Here is an 18,679-nt window from a genome sequence, read left to right as displayed (position 1 = left end):
CCAAAAAAAGGTACTACCTCTCCTACAAACCTTGCTCCTCAGTATTTATGTGAGCCACAGCTGCAGGAATGGACCTTCATTATATGTTTAACTTACATGGATGAAACATTCGCCTAGCACAATACGCTGGCTCTTGAGCTACTGTGCAATTATCTGTGTCAGGGTCACAAATCTCCTACCCACAGAGCGGGAGTGTGGGCATTCGCTCAGGTCCTAGGGATACAATCTCCAGTCTTCGTGTCCAGCTTGGTAAAGCACTTAACAAAGGGGAATCCACTGATATTATCCAAAGAGGTTAAAGATAATCATATACTTAAATGTTTTATTAAAGTGGGGCTACTATGTAGAGTATCTTGCAGGGTCAAACTTTAAATGCCACCTAAAAGTTTGCCCTTTGAACAAGACTGCCAAAAATGAAGGTGACTGCTCCCTGTTAGCAATGTTGACTCAGTGTTAAAGTGGGCTGTGTCTCATCGTGAAATTGGTCCCTGGAGGGAGAGGTCCCTCCTTTACACATTGCCAATTTTTGTGAGACAAAAATATACTATATAGTGGGTACTATGACTATCATTTTGGAGAAAGAGACCCAGTATGGAAGTATCCAAACGGATGAGAGTCAGAGAAAGGAAGTTCATTTTGATGTGGGAGACACCGTCCTCATTAAATGAGAAAAAGTACTTCATTTAAAAAGCACAACCAATCATTCAAAAATAGTGTGATAATATTAGGTGATTAGCCTACTGTTCTGCAAAGACACTTTCTAGAGCAGAAGTATCTATCTCCTGAAATCTAATTAAGGTTCCACGACAAATAATACAGAACAGATACTAGGCAAAAAAAGAGAGGGGATCCCTTTCAATTCGAACAATTCAATCAGTAAGAAAGCATCTTCATGACAGAATTTTTAGAAAATGAACCTCCCCAAATTATTAAAGATAATACTGGTTATTATATCAACCATTCTGGATAATGTCCAGCACACTTTCAAGTGTTATGAGCTTTCACTGCCTGTAAAAACGTATTGCTACATGGAATGTTTGTATGATTTTCCCCTTTTGTGATTCACACAACCATTTCTTGATATACCCCATGAAAAACACACATATCTAAAGACATAGTAATAGTTGCACAGTAAGCCAAAACTGAGCTTTCAGTTGCTACAAATGTAGTAGTTCACAAATTTAGACTTTTTTTTCCTGAATCTCAAATCAAAAGTTAAATTATTATTGAAAATAATACTAAAAAATAGGTGCAGGAGTAATAAAGTGCTGGCTATGCAAGTTAGAGATTATTGCCGTTCTAGAGACCTCACTGTACTTGGTGAATACCATCATATTCCAGGACAAGTCCAACTGAAGCCTTCAAGGCTTTAACTTTGGAAGCCTCAGAAAAGTCCTGGCTTAAGAAAACTACCTCTAATAAAGTACAGCTGGTTGAGCTAGAGCTTGCTGAGAGAGAAGAGTTTTTGTACCGTGAACAGAAGCACAGAGTCGGAGTGAAACCGTGCTCGGGGACGCCACAAGGCACCACCTTCCCCTCTCCCCACATTTCGTGCTGACAGCACAGCATTTGTATGAGCATGTGTTGAGTCACACCAGACAGACAACTAACCATTGCTTCAGCTGAATTCTGTCTCTTCTGCATGACTACTACTGTGTGAGGTGTGAGGGAGATGATGAAAACACAAGAGCTAGCGCCGCAGAAGGTGGCCAGGGACCATGTACTCTAACAATTTTCCAAATGTCAGTTTATATTGCATTTCAGAAGTGAAATATGTAGAGGAAGTGGCATCTTACAAATGCCAATGTTAAAGATACTTTCTGCCAGGAAGGGACATGTGTAGAAGTCACATACTTGGAAGTAGGCGATTCTTTATATTGCTTCATTTCAATCCATTTTACAATAAATTGCAGATTTCATTAGCAGTAAGCTCAGGACTGTAGAGGAAAGCTCTCACACAGCAGTACAAGACAGAATTTTGCACCAGTGATCATATAATGTCTGACAAAATGATAGCTAAAGGGCATCATTAGAGCATATTGTAATAGGATTACTTATTTTGATGTATACACCTATGAAACTGTCATGACTTTTTCATTTAAGCTACTTCAATATCTTAAGAAATTTTCATACATATGAGGTTTACAGCCATTTTCTTTTCAGCATTAAATACTGGCTGTTGCTATGGAAACAGACATATTCCCCAAATACTTTTATTTCTTCTACTTTGGTTGCTCTAATCATCTAAATTGCAAGTGATTCATACAGAAAATACCTCTTTGTTCTTTGTCTTGGAAATTATGATACATTTCATCTTCCTACACTTATGCCGGTATAAGTCCACAGAAGTAATGATGTTGCTCCAAATTTAAACTGTTTTAAGCTGGTTATTAGGCATACATTTTGAAATTATTTTATAATTCAGTATTTCTTCTCATTTTTGATTTCAGAAGAAAAAAACAGTGCAAGCAGAAAACACATTTTTCTTAGTGTTAAAAATCTTGAGACTTATACTCACTTTCCAATTGCATTTGGCAGAATTGTAAGTTGATTGTCATCAACTTTTAACGTTGTAAGCCTTTTCAACAGTCCTACAAGACAGATCAGAATGTTTTAGTGACATATGCACAGCAGAAAGAAGTAACAGAAAAATATTTCACATTAATCTTCTTTTACTTTCTGTAAATATCCTTAAATAAACAGTGAATTCAACACTAAACAATTTAGATCTAGGTTTTAGAGAACATCTCTGCTTAGGACAGTAAACAGACACATCCTTGTCCCACTGCAAATGCATTTCATCAAAATGAAGCACTGATTAAATGTTGACCTGAACTGGGACAAGCAAAACATTAAGTGTATTTCTGAAGTCTTGGAAAGACGGTAGAAAAAGAATTGCATACAACCTGTGTAGAAGGGTATTTCTAATTATCTATTAATGTTTTAATCAATATATTAATGTTTTAATCAAATTCAAGTCCTTCTGTTGCTTTTCTAAGAAGGTGTTCAGGTCCTAACAGGGCATAAGGCAAATTGTCTAAAGTAAATGCTAAACTTATAAAGCTTCACAATATGCAACTATAGACAGACTGAGAGACAGACAGTCTGAATTCTTTTGTACATACAGTTAATTCTTATCATTAATAGAGTTATTAAATACCTAAAGGTAACCAGATCCATAATTGTGTCACATTTGTTAAGAAGTGAATGACACTTCAGCTTTACCACTGTATAACAGCAGAAATCAATAAAACAGTAAAGACAGACAAGATGGGAAAATTATTGCATTTTAGTGCTTGAAACAGAGCTTTGTCAGAAAAAAAGATTTATGCTTTCTGGAAATAATTAACATTTCAAAATCTGTTTTTGCCCTGAAAGAATTCTGGAAACACTGAAATAGCATTTTTTGAAATGATTATTTGTAATTCATGTCGGGAATAATATAAATTAATCACATACATAGAGAAAAAAATATTAAATTGAATGTGCCATAACACAAAAGATGAAGCAGATAAAAAGTGTAATTCAAAGCGATACTTGAAACATTATTCAATTGCAAAACATTTTTGTTGAAAATTTTGTCAAAATCAATATGTTCCAACAAACATTTAAATTTCAACAAAATGCTTTTTATGAGGAAAAAGTTCTGCAAAAAACACGTTCATCAAGCTCTCATTTAAAAATGTTGTATTAAAATGCCTCTTTATGCCTTGCTTCAGTTAAATCTGTTTACCATTCAGTAATTGGAATTGGAAATAAGAACTGAATATATCTCATTGCAAGAAAGTATAATTAAAAATGAAAGCATTTACTCCTTTTGTACTGAAGCTAAATACACTCTAAAATCAATCCGCATATGTACATCAGAAGATTGTAGAACGCAAAAACTGGAATGCTTATGCTAAGTTATTATACAAGACTGAAATGGAAAAGAGCTGTAAAATACATCGAGTAACACTCATGCAGTGCAATATTACTAGTAGGCAATACTTATTGGAATTTTGAGTAGGATAATTTAAAATTAGGGATCTAACAGTTCATGTTCAAAGGGATGCACTTAGGAAAATGAAAATGATGATAATGATCTAGTGGGCTCATCTATTGGAAGCAATAGAAGAGGGGAAAGATCTCAGCGTTTCTGAAGAAACTATAGGGGATCAGGATGGCAATGAAATATCCGGTTGTATAGAGTGATATACTTACAGTCACTTACCTTCCACAAATTCTACATGCTCTAGAAATAATAAGGCAGAAATTCTATATATGCAAGATAGTCAGAACAGAAACAAAATGAAATATGACCTATTTCTTTGCTAAATGCTCCCATTTGGAATTACACTATTGTAACTTAGAGTGATAATTTCTCATAAGGCTTTAACTCTGTTAAGATAATCAGTATTATATTTACTTTTAAATTTAGATGAGATCATGCCCATGGCTAGATCAGATCTTTATTCTGACTTTACAAAACGGTCCTTATGACTGTCCAGGTATCAGATGTTTCAAACTCCTTTGGAATTTAGCAGTATTTCTTGTTCCAGGTTTTTAATAAAGTCTCATCACTACCGAAAAGATATAAATGAAATCCTTGATTGTAAAACATTACAAGACAGCATGAGCTTTTCTCACCTATGGAGTCTGGCAGTTGCTGCAACATATTGGATGACAATAGGAGATCTTCAAGTCCTTCGCACCCTGATATGTCCAAATCGACAGTTTCTATCCTGTTTTTTGACATATCCAGATACACCAGCTGCTTTAACTTCCCTATAGACTTAATAGCATGATACAAACAGTTTTAGTTGAACAGATAGACACTGCATGCCAATTTCTAAGTTTAATTAACAAAAGACAATAGTAATATAGGTTTATACTTAGTTATCTCAGCATGCTTTTTACAAGATTTATTTGACTGAAGCACTATCAATAATGGTCTAATATCATTCCTGTTCGGACAACTGTAAAAGGAAAGGTTGAAGTATGGGGCAGAGCAGAAAAAGAGTTTCTGTGTGGTTTAAAAAGATAGTGTGAAAATTCTAAGGCCTATTAAAATGCTGTTCGTTATTGTTAAACTAGTCTTTATACTAGTTTATAAAATCAGTTATACCAAACTAAATGACACATACCAAACTAGAGTAATTCACATGTTCCAGATTCATTAGATCTGCTGAAAATTTGAATTCTCAAAGTCATAAAGCTGTATTATTTCTTCAGCTGGACACAGATCCAAGGGACATTTACTCACAATTCACTTCTATTCATACCAGCAGTCCTTAATGTCACTGATGCTAGACAGGTATGTAAAGATTTTCTGTGTCAAACTCATGGTCTGAATTTTGTAAATCTAAAATTAGACTTCAAATATTCACAGTTCAATTATGAGAGTTCAAGCCTAATGGTCCACTTCAAGAACAGAGTGTTTAAGCTGCAGCGATATCATCAACGAGCAACATGTTTATGACAGGAATTCTTCCTTGATTTCTCTTAAAAACTGTTTAGCTTTTATGAGTCTGAAGCCTGACAAGGTTTATTTTTAATAAACTACTGGGGACCAGTGGGTTTTGTACCAGCAATTTAAACTAGGACTGTCTACACCTCTGCCTGTAGAAGCAATCTGCTTCTTGATCAGTTATTGCAAGACTGTCACTTCATTCTTGACATGAAAGTTCACCAAGAAAATCAGCAAAAAGGACCTGTGATTTTCCTTAAGCTCATACACACTAAACGGACAGGTTTACGTAGAGAGAGAAATTCCTGCTGGGGCTCCTCTAAATGAGCTGGATCTACCACCCCGCGGCAGAGCGGTGATGCAGCCCGAGGATCCCAAAGCAGGGGCGAGCGAAGGCAGCACCACCCTGACGCTGGGCTGCGACACTGGGCTTGCGAGTGCTTCCGGCCTCCGCAGTAAGGCGCCTAACCGTCACAGAGAGGTTAAACGAGGAATAGCAAACTTTAAGCTTTCAAACCACAAACCAAATAGCGGAATGCTTTGCATGGATTTTGGGAAGGCCACGGGAACCGCCTGTGAAACTGTATGAGTTCTACAAACGTTCGAGCAATTGTTTGGGTTATTTACATAGGCTTTTAGTGGTTATTCTCTGTACACATGAAAAGGGCAGTTTCAGACAGCTCCATCTCCACGTACTTGCAGAACAATATGACTACAACTTGCTTTTTCTCTCTCACCTTGCTGAGACCTATTCTCTGCTTCTAAGGAGGCAGTACCATACTATCCTTCATCAGATCCGAGTTGTAAAAAGGGAAAACCTCCCTTTCATCCCAACGTTTGCCATTCTACCCACACTAATATTTGAATGCAATTTTTGTTTTATTTCTGGTACAGACCACTTTTTTAACCAATTGATCAGCACTGGAAACCTGGCACATCTCTAGATTATAAGATCAATTTTCAGTCTGTGTTTTTTTTCTATTTTTAAAAGTTAAAATTTAAAATTCACTCTTTTTAACATCTTGTTTTGGGGAAGGCTTTAATGAAAAATCACCCAGGATCTTACTAGAATCAGATTCAGTAAACATAATTTATTCACTGTAACTAATTAAGTTCTTTGGGAGCCCAGTGTCATGATCTAGGGAACACCCTCAACTCTAAATGCCTTCTCTAGGAAGTATGCTAGCGCAGCAGGGGTGGTTTTGGAACACATGCACCAAACAATTTCATTGTGAAACTGAAAAGAAATAAAATAATGATTAGAACACTTGTTTCTTAATCTCCAACTGATTTCGGTATCAGCAAATGCTTTCAACTTCAGCTTGTTTTTTTTTACTAACAAAGCATTCAAAAAGTGGATATTTGGACAGTAAGCGAAAATGATCATTTTCTGTGCAAACATTCTGCTCAACAAAAAATGAACACAAACAATTTATTTAAGATGAAAAACATTAGACAATTCAGAAAAGTGAATTTTGATTAATAAATGTTCAAAGCTAAGTGTTTTTCTTACAATACCTAAGCACATTTATGATATAAAGCTTTAGTGTCAAATTTTCCCTGCGCCAATGAAAAACGTTATTGTGTGAAACATAAAATCAGTTGCTTCTGTGATAAAGTTTTAATGACAAGGGATCCCTTTTGCCTATCATAATCAGAGTAAGCATTTTAAACTGATAATCTCAAATAATTATGCCAATAAAAACTGAAAATCAGAGTTCTAGTGTGGGGTAGGAAGAACTAAGAAACAACTCTAGTACCTATCCATGACCATAATGTCTAGAGTTTTTAATATTTGTTATTCCATTTATAAAAAGAGTGTTTCCTAGAGGAATGTATCTTCATTCCACAGCCTCAGAATTATTTTTAGTATAGTTGAATCTGTATACACCATCCATTATCTTTAAGTTTAATTAGATTACTTAATATTTTCTCTTCTTTTTTAAAACTAATGCAGTTTTTTATAAAACACCTAGTTAATGCATGGTGACTGAGGAACCAAGAGCAAATAACTTCCCCTCACAATGAAAACTATGCAAGGCTTAAACAAACAGGCACATCTCCATTTAGACACTATCATGTAATAACACAACATTAAAAGTTTTTTATATGAAAGGCCATGCTGAGGCTTTTATTTCTTGATAATTAATGACAATATTAACTAGAAATATGTACCTATACATGCAAATGCATTTATTTACTTCAAGGTATATATTTCATTATATCACACAAGAATTTGATTACATAAAATAAATGTTCATACCCCAGGTAGTATCTGCAAAGAATTATTATCCATCCACAGCTCCTTCAGATTTTGTATTTGTTCCAGAACCTCCGGCTGAGGAAAAGAACAGATCGTATTATGGACAGTTAAGTAACTCTTTCCCACCCGCCCTGGTCCCTCCCCAGAGGTTCTCTGGTCATCTTCCTGTTTTAGAACACACATCAGATAGTCAGAAATTTAACGACAGGAACCGCATACTACGTTAATTTAAATATATTATTGTTCTTTTTCAAAACTCATTAGGAATTTTAGAAACCTCTGAAAAAGAAACAAATACAAAGCCCTTAGAAGTTCTTTTTCCAAATAGGTCATTGGCAATATGCAGTTTACGAACAAGGCAAATAAGAGAAGTGAGAATTGTGGAGCTTCGCTGAAAAGAAAGACAAATCTCATCTTGCAGCACATGCTACACTCTGCCTTTTGCATAATTTATAGTCTCAAAAATAGCTTAACAATGGCAGGTTGCTGAATGCTTTCCAGGATATACCTCATACTACAATTTAATGGCTGCAACTGTCATATTCAGTAGTTCAAAATAGCAGCATGCAATGATCAAGCCTTAAAATTACAATAATATTAAACTTTGATCTAGGATGTTCTATTATTTTCAACATTAGAGGACATTAGTGAGAGACACTGAAAAAAAGCAATTCCAAAAATTTATTTTTCATTCATTACAGCTGCAAAAATCAAGAATTATCAGGCTGCAAATATTGTGATGTTTCAGCCTAAGCAGTACTTCTGTTTTTCATGAAACACTGTTTTCATATGTAAAAGAAGACTTTCAATTTGCCTTATTTATGTAAAGTTCTAGAAGATTTTTTTTTCAAATTTTGCCAGAAACTGAAATTAAGCATTTCATTTGGATCAGAGTGAATCCGATTCTAGCATTTTTGAAGTTTAGAGTACTATTTCACTAGAATTATTTCAGCATAGCTGAAAAAAACGTGTCTGCCTAATAGCACTGCACCTTAAGAGAGACCTCTAATTATCTCCTGTGGTCAAACTACCTTGGAATATCGTAATTCCCAAAATAAATATGGTTTTCCTGTTGACCAAGTCACGTGGTACATTTTGGGAGGAGCTCCTTCTGGATGCATTGAAAGATAGGAAGGTACCTGCTAACCTTCGGTTTTACATGCAGTCACACAACATGTTTCTACTAAGAAATGATTAATCACCATTTTGAAGATAATTTATTTTGCCTCAGCTATCCCTATTGAAATTTTGTTGTCCTTTCATGGTTAAAATAACTTCTTCTAATTTCTAGGCTAAATCTATTGATGGTCATTCTATACTATTTGTTGTGATGATCAGTGGCTCTTTTTTTCTCCAGAGTGTTTACTGAATGCAGTTATCATAGATAATGATAATTTTCTTCCTCAACTTCAGTTTTCTAGAAAAAAACTTCTTTCAGTTTCCTCTCAAATCAAATACCATTTGATTTGATATTTCTTGAGTATGGATTATGGTATACCATAATCCAGATGACATCTCACCAACATCTTCGTAAATGGTATTGAAACCTTCTTATTAGTCTCTCTTAGAAATGCTTCTGCTGATGCACTTTTGGAAAATATTTCCATTTTCCACATAGATTGCCACAGTTGAAGACTGACATTAATCTTTGATAAAGGCACATTACATTTTACCCTCTCTTCTTTTCTTTTTCTCCATGCCTTTAACTATTCTTTTTCAAAATTTGTCCTGAAGCCCTTCTGCTACTGAGACCAGACTCATGAAACTCTGAAAATAACTACACCAGGGCTTCCCCTCCTTTGCAGGCTGAGGTACTACAAGTGCTATTTATCATTTGTCTGGTGCCATTTTTTGACACTTAAAAAGATTGGAAGATTTCAAATCCTTGCCCCATAACTTGATTAACTTGCCCCATAAATGGTTATTTAATGCTGCAGTTTTCCCTGCAAGCCGTGTCACAGATTAAAGATTCCCTTCCTTGAGTACATTAAGTCATTTGAATATGGCTGCTATTTAGGATGTGCCAATTTCTATTTCAAACCCACGTATCTATCACATGATTTGAATAAACTTGTTTCCAGAAAATTAATGAACAGAATTACTTCATTTTTGCAACTACCTTTAATCTTAACCCCATGCCTACTGCACGAGACTGCCTGTCTGAAGAGCATTGGGCCTCCCAGTGCACCGCTGACAGGGATGGACCTTCAAAGAAGAAATTAAACTCTTCCACAACAACACAGTTCTGCGTAGTATTTGACTCCGATAATAAAGAAATTTCTATTGGAAACGAAATCAGATTTTCAGAACACATGAGAACAGGACCCCTCACAATCCTTTTCCCAGGTGATCTTCAGTTAAACCAGCATCACTTTTCCCACGACACCTTTGTACAGCCATGCTGCTCCCCTGCCTGTTGGTCCATTTTGGAGCCGGCATTTTGTTTTCATTCATGCATTTTTGGACCAGTTTCCTGAAAAAGCAACCCACTCAGGGACTCCGGCCCTAACAGCAGCCCGGGGCCGCTGGACTCCTGATTTATGCTTCTTACAAAACAGTACACTACAATGGAAAAACGGAGAATGAGGCTGAATTGATTTAAAGCAAAGACTACGGAAGCAGTTCCCACAAGGCCCCCATTCTGAACTTGAGAAACCTGAAATATTTTTGTTCATCAAAGTCCCAAAGAACACTTCTGAAAAATTCTGTTCTATGCAAAATAAAAAGATTACTACTTTTAATTAAAAGTCTGAGGTAAAAACAATTTATTTTCTCCTACGTAACACTATGAACTCCTAAACATGATCAGGGTTATAACCATAAGGGTAGAAGATAGAGCAGCGTATATAAACCAGATGCAGACTCTGCCAGAGCTTTTCTACTGCTAGAAGACTTTTCAGAGTTTGTTTAACTGACATTATCTTAATTTAAATTAAAGTTACAAGAAATCTCACCCTAATAAAACAGTAAGCCCTGATTCAGAAGCATTAGTATTACAGGGTGTGCTCTGTGATCCCGGAGGGAACGCGGCTCCGTTCCCCGGGCAGCGGTTGGCACTGCATAGGCTATCGGCAGACCAGTCACACACACGCATTTATTTCCCCATCACAGCAACAGCTCATCAAGCCACACTGCCATATCTTTGCAGTGAGTTTCACACCATTAATTTGTTTTCTTACAAAAGCAAAAGCCCTCCTGGACAGCCCAAGCAGTGATAGGTCTCAAACAGGATGAGGCAGCAGTTTTGCTAAGTTTTACTTCTCTTAACACCTTTACAGTTCCTGCAGGATAAAGTCAGGTTCTCCTTAATTAGGCATGGTTTAAAACCCATCAGTTTAAACACCCTCATGCTGCTTCTGAGAAGCGTCTCATCCTTTACATGTAGCAGAAAGATACCTTAAGGGAACAGTAATTTTATACTGAAACTGGGAAAAATTTCCAAAAGCTACTAAATCTTAAGGAACCTAATTCACATCTCAAAGGTGACTTAGGGACAGACACGGACAATAGATCCCTGTATGACTTTTAGGTACTTAAGAGCATAACTGAAACTGCTTACGGTGTTAAAAATTTACTTCTGCTAATAGAAACTTCTAACTTATGCAGGACATAACGATAGGTTTTAAGAAATGAACATATAGTTAACACAATAAATATATAAATATAATAGGTATATAAACACTTGTGTATAAATACACAAGTATTTATAGTGAGATTACCAATTCATCTCACATTGAAGTATTCCAACATTAGCAACTGGCAGAAAGTGAGAGTCACCTGCGACCTTGATCTGAACTGCAGAAACTCGATGAAGCAGGTTGCAAGATCAGTATCTACCTCATGAATTATAGCAAATCTTCTACTCTACAAGCAAGTGCGACCATAACATGTAGTCACAATACCATAATGCCCTTTAAGTATAATTCCCCCTGGGCAGAGGGCCCAAACACACTGGCATTCTACTAAAAAATGATGCGTTTCTTACCAGTTCAGAAAATTCATTATTGCCCAAATCAAGCCTCTCCAGTTGAGTCAGTTTGTGCATTGACCTGCAACAGATTAGGAGAACATATAAGATGAAATTTCTACTTGGAAACCGTGGGTCAAATTTTTCTCTCACATAAGAATAAAGCTCAGATAACACTATTATTATAAAAATAATTCCATCAGATTCACATTGATGCAACTAAAAACAATACACTTCATCTTTAAGACACATTAGCTGAAGCTGAACTAAAAAAGCTAGCAACAATTATTTTAGCATAAAAATAAACAAAAAATCTTTGTATAATTTAGCACAGTTGCTCAAGGAAAATGACACAGATTATACCTATAAGCAATTGAAAGTAATATATATTTTAAAATAAACATATATTTATTTAAAAATTTGTGATCAGCTTGTTTATACAGCACCAGAAAGTGTTTTGGCTCTTTATAGAAGAAGTACAAAGTATGGTTGTTACCTCCCTAAAACTGTGGTCTAACTTCAGTCACGAGGCAAAACATTTTTGTGAAAAGGACCGGTAAAAGCCTACACACTAAACAAATCCGGCTTAGATACGGCTTGTTTGGAGTATTTGTGCTGCATTTAAGTGAATGCACTGAGTGGATGCGGGTCATCTCCTCTCTGGTGACTGTGTCATTACTCGGCTGTAGTGTGGGTGACCTGAAACACGGCCTCCATTTCACTTAGAAATAAGCAAACCGTCACACCGAGAAGCAGCGGCGTTCAGTGGTACCCAGTGATACTTGCCGCCTGGCAGCACTCTAGGAAAAGTCTATCACTGCGAACAGATAAACATCAGAATACAGGTTTCTAATTAAACTAACAACCTGAGAATCAAACTCTTGGTTTGCTGCACAGCACATCGGGGCAAGCACTGTTCTGCCGGTGCAGTTGGCGGCACAGCAGCGCGCCAGGGGGACGCTGTGGTCCGCGGCGCCGCAGGCGGCCGGAGGAACGCGTTGCGCTCTGCCGGCGGGCGGCTCCCTGAGAGCCCCCTGTGGGCAGCCGTTCCTCCCAGGGCACCAAAGGCTTCGCACGGCCTCTGCTCCAAAACACTGTGTGCAAACGACACAGTAAAACTGAGCGAAGCAGCTTATCCTTCTCCAGAGCGTTATGAAAGGCAGAGTCAAACGGAGCGCACCGCAGGAGAGTGAACCGAAAGCTAATGGCATCGACCGTGCGTTATGCAGCGAGGGTGCGAATGAGGAATAATCTGGATTTACACCTGTGCCTGACGACCACCTAATAGCAAAAAAGGCACTTTCATTGCTTGGGCTCAGGTGACTCAAACTGTGAAATAAAGAGGAAAAGCAAAAAAATGACTAAAAGGGCTTGAAGAAATTCTGGATTTAGTGAAATCAGTGAAATAAATCTCTCAGGTTTCTCTCTGAATTTGTGCTGTGAGGAAAACTGGTTATCTCAAGTATAGCTTTAACTGCTAAAAGCACAGATCATACCACATATGGACTGTTAAAAGCATTTAAAATCTACTAATTTTGAATATGGGCAAACTTTTAAAACCTACATAGAAGTTTTAAAATGCTGCACTGAGAACATACGACAGCAGAGGCACTGACTTAAAGAAGTAATACCAAAGCAACAAAGGTATTTTCAAAATAGAAGGGAAACTGCTGAGCAACTTGTAAATGGGAGTTGTTGCAGAACTGAACAGGCTAAAAGGAAGGCAAAACTGTAACGTCGTTAAACGGAATAGCTGTTCTGCTCTTGTGCAGTGTACAACTTTGCCCACGCTGGAAAAAATAAGATTATTCTAAAGCTGATTTAATACATGACACACAGATACTATTTGCTACTCCATGCTTTTCCAAAATGTTAGAATCTCGTATTTGTATGAAATTAAGATTAGGAAGATTCGATTCAAAATCACTATGCATTAGAGAGTAAGAATAATGTTCTCATTTGAACACATCGATCTTGATTGCTTATGATGGTTGACTTCTTAAAGTTAGTAAATGATTTCACAATAGAGCACTCAAATTAGTGCCTTAATTTTAAAAAAAGATTATTAAATCTAAGCCAAATAGCTTTATAAATATTCCATAAAGATTATCTATAGTTTTTACTCATTTTTGATAACTCTGATCATTTAATGAGGATTTTCTTCCAGGTCTTTTAATGAAAATACTGCACTATCCATTCCAGGCACTAACTCTGCTGGGGACCCGAGAGCTCTCGCGAGACTCGGACCAGGGAGCAGCCCTGGGCGCTGGCACTCGACCGTCCCTGCTGCTGCATAAGTACGAAATGGTTCTTCACACAGTTTTGGCTCCTACCAAGGAGCTCTGCCCCCAGCAGAGCTCGTGCCACGAACATACGTTTGGGTGACAGCCTGGGTCAGGACCATTTCCAAAAAGCAGACAGCGTGACTACCCTGTTCTGGATAAAGTGCAAATTTAATTAATAAATTAACCACTGCCTGCCTTTCTGTGAACAAAACTGGAACAGGATATTACCTGTACTGGAGGATTTCTTTTTAAGCCCTGGTAGACCAACATGCTCTAAACACAGTTACTGATTTTGTTAGTAGTGGTGTAAAAAAGAGGATACAAATAATTAAAGAATTTACTACTAACTGCAACAGCCAGTTCAGAAGCCTTCTGAGGTATTCAAAGCTGATGCTAATCCAAAAAAATAGCACAACCCACAACTGGCACCCAGCACATCTGCTCCCTATCCACCCGTGAAAGAATATCTTTGACGCAGTGAAAAGTACAGAGTGTACCATTTCTTAATACTTTTAATTAGACAACTGGTTTCATTTTTTGTTGTGCATTATTAATAAATTTTTTACACTCATATCAGTTATACCCGAATAAGCACTGAAGTTGCTTACACTGCACCAAGTAATAAAGATTTGCTCAGAAATGATCTATTTCTGCTGTTGATGACTGACTCAGTAGGATTCACATATGGAAAACCAGGAGTTTAACCAAACAGAGCACATTCACTACAGAAGGCATTGACGGACGACGAACATAGCACTGAAAGATGGAATTTTTACATTATGCTTTGCAAAGTCTGGATTTTAGGGGTTTTTGCTCAATCAAGGTTAGAAAGTGAAGCAATATTTGATTGCGATGTTGATATAAAGAGAGGTTGTGAGCACAACATTTCTATTCAGCACAAACTATGGACAGCTACTTCTGTAATCATGCTTAATCACACTTGGCAGAACTTGAACTACTCCATTTTTTCAAAATATCTCAAATTTCATCTAAAAATAATTTAAACTTCTGTTCCCACATTTATAAGACACTTTTGAAGTATGAACTGATTGTAGCTAAAGTGGTTTTGTCTTACTGAGACTGAACACAGCTTAGATAACGACAAGTTCTTGGTATTCACTAAAAAAGTAAAACTCAATTTAGATGATTATTCATGTCCCCAGAAACCAAACTTTTACTTATTGTTCAATAATATAAATCACATTAATCACAGCTACCGAAACAGGAAGAGAGAATAAGATTATTTTTCCCAAAGCATTATGAATTACACTGTGTAGAAACCAGTCCAGCATGGTCTGCAAAATTTAGACATGCTGCTAGTGTGGTCCTACGGTGCCATCAGGAGTAAAAGCAGCACCTGGTGTTTTCTACTGCTGAACTAGACAACATAGAGTTTACTCATTTCTCAGACACTTATCCTAGAGAGGAGAGTTCAGGGTTTTTTTTTGGTTGGTTGGGTTTTTACTCTCGGACCCTTGCTTGCCTTCCCAAAGATGTATAGTGACTTGCAGGGCTGCCGTCCAGGCCGCCCGCTGCCAGCTGCCCCCGAGCCTGAGCTGCTGGCTGGGCTGGGTGGAAGGAAGGAAGGACAGACGGACGGACTGCACACATTTTTCAGTGCTGCAGTGACATTCCCTAGCGAGGGGGGAGCTGAATCGGTTTCTACACAGTCGTGCTCAGAAGATCCATCTACCTCTAGATAAAGGAAACCCATTTCATTCCTGATAGGTTCTGTATCTTTTCCTTCAAGACACTTTAAACGACACAGCCACAGTTTCTCTTTTGCATATGGAAGAGTAATGGCTTTTTTCTCCGAGTTATTGTTTTTTCCAGGGTCTAACATGTCCTCATTTATTTGAGCTGATGTTTATAATTTTTTTGAGAAGACCCCAGGGATATGAGGATTAAAATAAAAGTACAGGACATAAAGTATCATGAAAATTAATGTGAAATAAAGTTACAGACCATGCTAAAGTAATAGAAGAGAGCATGATGTACTTATTAGATTTATATAAGTATCGAAGTATCAAAATTCATAATCTCTTGAAAATTTGAAGACTGTTTTGTTTAGTCCATTAGTGAGATCAGAGACAGAGCTGGGAGTCAGATCGGGATGACTACGGCGTTTAGACTGTGGTTGTGGACCGACCCCATTTCTAACTTTTTTAAACATATTCCTAAGAAGGTATACAAAAAGCGTTTTATGTGCTACTAAATACAACAATTATTAAAAATGATCCAATCATATGAACCCTATTAATGTAACGATGAAAATGACTTCCATAATCTACTGCTATAGTTAGTATTTGTATTTGAAGATTTCCCACTGTTTATCTATTTAAATGAAATACTAATTTATAGTCTGATACGATACCTGAGAAATGTAAAAGGCATGCACTTCCTAAGAACACGCTAAAATTATTTTCTTATACCAGCATCCAACACACATTTTTCTTTAAGAAGAGCAAATATAAAACGAATCTTCAAAATTGACAGGGCTTAAGTGAGACATGTGCCCATCATCGGCTGCACGCAGAAACTGTATGCTTAAAAGTATATGATGGCAAACTTGGAAAGTTTAAATGACAAAAGTCTTAACTGATGGGGATCTAAAACATCAACCATTTAATCTCTGCAGATTGTATCAGAAGTAAAACTGGTTATAAAAGATGCTGCGGCTAAAAATTTTACACTTTTTTGTCATTCAAATTATGGAAAACTGAGGTTGGGATGAAAGCTAGGTAGAGAATATCAATATGCATTTATTAAGTAAAACCTTTACTTCATATTTATTTTCCTAAAGTAGGAAAAAAAAGCAATTTCACAGAAATACAATTGCAGTTCTTCAGTAGCAGACTGAAGTATTTCTTGCTAGAGATCAAGGAGCTAACTCAAAAATCAAAAAGTATGTAGGTAAACAAATATTTGGCTCTCAAGTTTAAGAACGTGTATACTTTATATCTTTTCTTTAATTAAACAGGTACTTTGAATAACCTACTTACTTTCTTCACCTTTCAGTATAACTTCAAGGAATGAACAGTAGGGTCATAAATTAAGATCAGGTAACAGATATGCTTCTGTAAACTACAGAAATTAATGTTCTGTAGAGAAGAGTTGCTAAATATGCCCAGGTCTCTCAGGCAAATAGTTCACCCCTGCACAAAACGAGTAATCCCCTTTGACAGAACCGGGTGTCTTTCATAAATAGGTCATTATCTTTCACATAACATGAACTGCAGTACTTTCAAATGCAGAAAATTTAAGATAGATAATATAATAAATACCCATTCATTTACACAACAGTTCTGCAAAGTGCCATGCCAAATCCTAAAGACCTTCAAAATTCAAGTTTGAACACTTTTATAGTACTGGTAACATCACGGCAGGACACGTACCTACAACACTGAATTCTTCAGTGCTTTCTGCGTTACTGTGGGTTTATCTTTACGGTTTTCTGAAATGTTCTTCTACTGGTTCATTATTGTTTTTTGTCCAATTTTATACAGTCTCAGTTTCCTGTGAAGTCTCTGAGCAAATAGGTTACTTCTGTTGAGCATTTTGGAAACACTCAGGAACAGGCACGGTTTACTTTCAGAATCATTTTTTGTTTGACACTGCCAGCCCCCCTAATACAGATGAATTCAAAATAACTTTTTTTTAATGCCTTCTGACAGCTCACCTATTTCATACTCACTCGAGTTCACTGTTCTACATAGTTTTTTTATGCTTCTTTTTCCTGTCCCACAGCTATTGCATGTCTCTTTTCCAATATATTTTCTCTTTTCCAATATATTTTCCAACCTATTTGATCAATCTTCATGAAAGAGCTTTTAGACAGGAAAGTGAGAGACACTTTTTGCTTGTTTGCTAAAACAGGTGGCAGCTGCGCACACAACTTTGACGGGGTTACCACCTAAATTAAAATTAAATTAAAGTAACAAAGTGCTAACTACAAGCTAAAAAATAGAAAAATATGTTGTAGTTTAAGCCTATAGCACAGAAGAGTTAAATCAGACACTGTTCTGCAACAACAGTTTAATAACAATGAATATAGCTATGATCAGTCAAGGCTTAGCACACATTCTTATATAGAAAGGGGTTTTTTTTTTAATATATATTATATACAGATCTGCTTTTTTCGTCAATATTATAAACCTTGATTCATGCTTCTTAACTCCTAATCTGCTTCTTAATGCATTTTAATTCTTATAATATTATTTACTTCCAATTATTGCTAATATAAAACCAGAAGGAATAATGAATATATATTTTGGATTTTTCAGTAGTAAGCCTTCAGTATGCAAGAGTAGGTGGAGGGCTGAAGGCATTCGAGAAGCCAAAAGCCTTTCCCTCGCACAGCACACCAGGACGCTGAGGAAGGGCAACGAAGTCACCTGGACAAGGCGAGTGTTTTGCACCCTTTCCCCCAAAGGAGTCCGTCTTACATTATATTCTCCACTAAAATTCTAGCTAAAAATGTTTTAAATAACCCAGTCCTCTAACATTGTTGTACTCCTCTATGGAAATTTCTTGCAAAATCTAACTTAAATTTTACAAACGCAGACAAAAGCTAAGTTTAGTAGTTTAGTAACTAACATACTCAGTTCATTTATACTCCTTTTCTCTTTAAATTATGCATAAATCCTGAAAAAGTTTGTCTGATCTAACTCGCCCCTCCTAACAATAAAAGTTTATATGTATTAGAAAACTTTCCC

General features: G+C 36.6%; 1 protein-coding gene across 1 annotated transcript in view; it reads right to left on the bottom strand.

Moving 5' to 3' along the window:
- LRRC7 (leucine rich repeat containing 7) overlaps window positions 1–18,679 on the bottom strand; it is a 193,024-nt gene that overhangs the window by 63,096 nt on the left and 111,249 nt on the right. The window contains exons 7-10 of the mRNA XM_067300514.1: window positions 11,698–11,761; window positions 7,713–7,787; window positions 4,630–4,774; window positions 2,519–2,591 (exon numbers count right to left, since the gene is read on the bottom strand). Of these exons, the coding sequence (XP_067156615.1) occupies window positions 2,519–2,591; window positions 4,630–4,774; window positions 7,713–7,787; window positions 11,698–11,761 (357 nt within the window). The remainder of the gene's footprint in view (window positions 1–2,518; window positions 2,592–4,629; window positions 4,775–7,712; window positions 7,788–11,697; window positions 11,762–18,679) is intronic.

This window comes from Apteryx mantelli, chromosome 8, assembly GCF_036417845.1.
Source record: "Apteryx mantelli isolate bAptMan1 chromosome 8, bAptMan1.hap1, whole genome shotgun sequence".
Lineage (NCBI taxonomy): Eukaryota > Metazoa > Chordata > Aves > Apterygiformes > Apterygidae > Apteryx > Apteryx mantelli.
This window is presented reverse-complemented; position numbering and strand designations above follow the sequence as displayed.